The sequence below is a fragment of the Pyrus communis genome, chromosome 6, assembly GCF_963583255.1.
Source record: "Pyrus communis chromosome 6, drPyrComm1.1, whole genome shotgun sequence".
In the NCBI taxonomy this organism is placed as follows: domain Eukaryota; kingdom Viridiplantae; phylum Streptophyta; class Magnoliopsida; order Rosales; family Rosaceae; genus Pyrus; species Pyrus communis.
The window spans coordinates 28302840-28308109 of NC_084808.1; the positions used below are offsets into that span (position 1 = coordinate 28302840).

At 36.4% G+C, this 5270-nt stretch overlaps 1 protein-coding gene across 1 annotated transcript; it reads left to right on the forward strand.

Moving 5' to 3' along the window:
* Positions 1-1625: 1625 nt before the first annotated feature.
* On the forward strand, positions 1626-2072 carry LOC137736386 (pollen-specific leucine-rich repeat extensin-like protein 4). Its single transcript, XM_068475663.1, has one exon. The coding sequence runs from the start codon at positions 1626-1628 to the stop codon at positions 2070-2072; it is 447 nt and encodes a 148-aa protein (XP_068331764.1).
* The last annotated feature ends 3198 nt before the right edge of the window (positions 2073-5270 follow it).

Below are 5270 nucleotides of genomic sequence, written 5' to 3' on the forward strand. Positions count from 1 at the left end.
TGAAAAAAAAAACTGAAAACGTGAAGCAGCAAAAATGAGCTTTGAAAAAAAACTGAAAACGTGAAGCAACATAAATGTTGGATTATATGTTAAATGTTGGATTATGATTTCTTATTAAACGTTGGATTATGATTTCTTGTTAAATGTTGGATTATATGTTTAAAATAAAGTTTATAAATGTTTTTCTTTTAAAAATAAAGTATATTTAGTCAATCACCTTTATTTGTTAAGAAAATTAAATTAATAGCACATATAGTATTATACATTTTTTGGTCATTTTACACAGTCACAACTGTTTTACATAAAATTTACCAAACAATATAATATTGTTTTTTTTTTTTTTTTTCCAAAAGCACTTTTACAAAAATGTTTACCAAACACTCTGCTATTTTATTTCACACCTGTTTATTCTCACCGTACAACAAAAATAATTTTTTTTCAAATCACAACAATACCAAATTAGGAACTGGGGTGATTAGGAACTAGCTAGGTCATCAAACGTGCCTAATATATGGCATCGGAACTCGGAATCTCTCTAAAATTTATAATGTGCCCCAAGTGCCACGGCAGCCACTCTTTGGAAATCTTCCGCGAGGCCAGTACTCCTCCTTTAATTATTTCTTGTTATTATTATTATTTTTTTTTGTCAGGATTATTTCTTGTTAATTTATTTACCCTTATCAGTCTCATCATACTTTTGTATTTGACCTTTCTAATGTGTCAGTATAATATAAGTTTCAGCAGACACAAAACTAATCAGAACAACAATTAGGCAGGCAATCCATCAATTTCGTGTATGCAGTATACACCAATCATGTGCTGCAACGTGAAGAATTTCCCCAAAATATGAGTCATCCTATGAACGTACAAGGATGTTCAAATTAATGACGCAATTTCTTTTTGATAACTCAAATGATGCAGATTAAGGGGCATCTTACAAACATAAAAAGTAAGTGCAAAATGTTAACTACATCGGAAATGATAAAATTTGAAGTGCACAATACTTTTTAAAATTGCCCTACGAGCATAATTCTTTTTTTATACAGTTTTTAACATTAAACCAGTTATCTTTAAATTTAATTCCACCATTATACAGCGATAATCAAGTCCGCTCTTCTCCTCTTCCGCTTTCTTGATTGTTCCTCGATTAATACCAAGTTCTACCCCCTCTGATTTTTCTAAGATTTTGCGATCTTTCAAAATAAAATCTACATAATATTACATTGAAAAAAGTATTGCCTGTATTGCGCCATACAATTAATATATATATGAAATGTAGATGGTGGTGGGGTCCAATAATTTGGACCATACACATGCAGTGCGATTCCCTTATGCAAAAAGCAACATCCTTCCACGCATGACCTAGTAGAAAAAAGCCCCATAAGAACACGTCTCACTCACTCCAGTTTGCCCATCTAATTAATCCTCTTTCTTCCTAACCCACCAAACCCCACAAGCCTACGTCCAAAGCAAACTTTATTTACTCTGTATACTTTCTTTCAAGTTTCAACCCCCATGCACCTAATAACGTAACAAACCATCCCTCCTTCCTCTCCCTCAAATTCATTGCAACCAACGTAAGACGTAGAATCGATCTCGAGATTTCAGACAGACGAGCCTGCAATATGGCGATCAAAATGCAGTATGGCACGAAACATCCCGTGGTTCTAATAATCATGCTCCTTTTGATTGCCTACGTAGTAGGCCCAGTCTATGCCGATGAAACCCCAGGCGCTCCCGGCGAGGAAAAGTGCGACTCGTGCACTCCAAGCCCACCACCGCCGGTTCCATCCCCACCACCACCATCACCGTGTCCTCCTCCACCAGCGCCTCCACCACCATCACCGTGTCCTCCTCCACCAGCACCACCGTCACCCCCGCCTTCTCCCAAGCTGCCACCGTGCGGCCCATGCGGTCAATACGCGCCTCCACCGCCGTCAACGCTGACTTACATCACCGGTCCGCCGGGACAGTTGTACCCTATCGAACAGAATTTCAACGGTGCCAGTCGGAGTTCGGTCAACGCGTTACCGGTTTTGCTTGGGCTGCTGGGTCTCCTGGCTTTTTGGTGATCAATTATGACTTGTTAATTCATATGGTAAGTACGCATTACAAAATTAATTCAGATGATTACAAGGGATATAAAATTTAATTTCTGGATGTTATAGTTAAGGATAAGAGTTTCAGAGCAGGACTATCATTTTTGTAATCGAGGGAAATATTAAGGGCACAAGGGGGATGGTCAACACTTTCGTTTGATTCTTGCTCTAGTCTCATCTCCAGTCAATTGTGTAATAATCTTCCTTAACAATCTTTCGATTTCAATTTTATTATCAATAGCATTAGAGTTCGTTCGTAATCACTTTTATTTTCTCAATTTCATATTTCTTTATTTTTCTTTCATTCAATTCAATTCCGGGGTCTAGCTCTTGGATTATTTTTATTTTTTAGTTATATAAGTAATACATTACACTAAATTTATCTAAATTACAAAAGGAAAAAAATATTCGAAGTTGAGCGGAGATTAATATATTTCATCCCGTACATAATCGATGCGATCGATCCTGTGTATCTAGATTGTGCGAGTATGGATTTCCCAACTCAACCCACCAGCTTGCCCTTCCACTGACGTCTTAATTAAAAAACTTCGTTTTATTTGGGGACGCTATAATTATATAAATGTGTGATGTGCTTGTAGCTTAGGTAAGGGGTAACCATGTGTCCACGCGCCATGTTTTTTGTGGACTCAATTGTGAATGTGCTCTAGGGCATAATTCAAGGCAGAACTTATGCATTTGTCCCACAAAGTTATTTAAGTTGCTTCTGTTAATAAACTTCCTCTCATAGTCTCATTCAGGGTAGAATATTTCGGACTGAGATATATTAAAAAACTACGTATTAGTTCAGTTATTAGAGACGAATTCTATGACTATATGCACGTATTGAATTTTATTTTTAGTATTGGTGAATTCACGATGGTAACTAGAAAAAGACTAATGTAATAATGCATTTGTATGTAAATGAGTAGTGGTTGGGTGTATTCATTTGTTCTATACCCATATAGGAGAAAAAGGTCATCTCATGCGAACAGTAGACAATACAATTTGCATTCCAAGACCAAAATACACAGTTTTTTTCTATCTGTTTGTCTCAGAGCCGTTGACAATTTAATTTGTGTAATGAACAACGTGCCATTATTGTATGATATGGCTGGATAAATACATAGAGTATATAACAACTTCAGAGTATGCGAACTTAACTCTTTCTGTAAAGGTTTAGAAAAGTCGACGCACAGTATTTCAACAAATCCGATATAGCCGTTTTATCAAACTTAATTAGTTCATGGCAGAAATAAAATATATAAATTGATCAAGTTTTCAGCGTAGACCATGTGAAATTTAGTATGAAATTGATCTTGTACATGATTAACCCTAACAGAAATGAATGTCCAAGGGACTTCCCGGATATGACCATACCGGGGAAATCTATTGTACTCTATGCAGCTATTGAAATTTGTATGTTTACGTATGAGTTGCTATTCCGCTGTAGATCGGGTTCTGGGCTCTTTACTTTACGGTTTCATTGATGGTTGGAAGTTCTCCAAAAGTATGAAAAGTTGGAGGACTTTGTACCATCCATTCCAGTGTTGTTGAATTGTTCAACAGCCTGAGGACTTGGAGCAAATCTTTTGTTATTTCCACTGCTTAAATTGGTTGTTACGACCACGATGAAACCACGGTGCTAGACCTAACAAGAGTTATTTATTTTCCTAATCTTTTAAGAAAACTACCAGGCCATTTTTCTAGTCAAATTGCGAGCGATCATTTAGCACTGAAAATTATTTGAAACCCACAGAGAATGAGTACCTATCCCTTACAGGAATCAAACCATTGTCATAAAAAAAAAAAACTAGAAAGCAATTAATTGGCACTTTAAACTAGTATTAACTTTAATCAATGATTCAATGTCATATAATTTAAAACACATGACGAGGCGATATAAACTTAGAAGTTAACTGTTAAGCACAAACGCTAAACCTCTTCACACTCCGAAGCGTTCACATCACAGCCAACTACGAAGGTTCACATGGACTGTCGAGTTTGACTACGTGGGGCAGTCGGTCTGTCACATGCAAAAAATGCCAACTATGTGATCTTTGATGTCAGACTTCATTCCCATTCTGTTAACCTAGAAAAGTGCTGTGCTTGTAAAGAAAGATCAACTTCGGTTACCAAACTATGGGTCCCTTGCTCCTAGGGCAGGTTTGGTAATTAAGTTTAATTAAGACTTGGTTAGTTCATTATCTACTAATTACCATTCATGGATGACGCGTTACCATTAAGAATTGCATAAATAAGTTGCGGCCTAAAAAAGAGATAAAAGCCAGTGCTCAATTTAGTAAATAATGCGATTCCTTAATTACATGTGCCACGTCCAAGTCTCTGATTGGCTCGAGGAAATAATCCAAGTTGGTTAGCTCTAAGTGAATAAGGCTACACCAAGTCACCAACCATGCAACCAAACCTAGCTAACAGACTGATGGTACATCATCACATCAATATTCATGAAATGAAAGGGCAACCCCTTTCTGATTTGGAGTAAAGAAGAAACGAGCAGCAATGCTAGACATGTAGAGTGAGTTGGGGCCATGGTGATGCCTACCTCTGAAGTTTTTATACGACAATTTACTCGGATTTGAATAACGGAAGTGCCCGTCATCTTGACTAACTAACCTAATATGCGTATGCATATCTATTTTTGACGTTGATAGGATGAAACCAAAATATTTAAGATAAAAAGGTGATGCATGATTCTCCTATAGATTTCAATTTCAAAGTTATTATTGTAGTGGTGATTAATTTTCTTTTAGTGGCCCCAAAAGGAATTAACATCAACTTATTTTATTTTTTATTTTATTATTATTTTTGTTTTGGTTGGAAAAAATTTAAGAAGAGATTGACTACTCTCAACATCAGCGTTAGAGCATATTTGTAGCCTTGAGCCTGAAGGACTTACGTGTGACACCCAATTAACAACTGTCATCGAAATGAATTTACGTAATAATTTACAAATTGTGCACCAACAGAGACTAACGGTAGCAAGACTCAAATCTTCGTAAGGTAACACACAAGTAAGGGTCTTACCAACTGAGCCAACCTCATTTGCTTTTTCTGTTTTTCTTTGGCTGTATTGAAAATGAAACATAAAAAAGTGGTATTTTTGAAAGGTTGTGATCATACAGAGTGTTTGACTGACAATAATAGAGCACA

What these genes read in the sequence shown, in the direction of transcription:
- LOC137736386 (XM_068475663.1), top strand. Translation starts at nt 1,626, where the DNA reads ATGGCGATCAAAATGCAGTATGGCACGAAACATCCCGTGGTTCTAATA.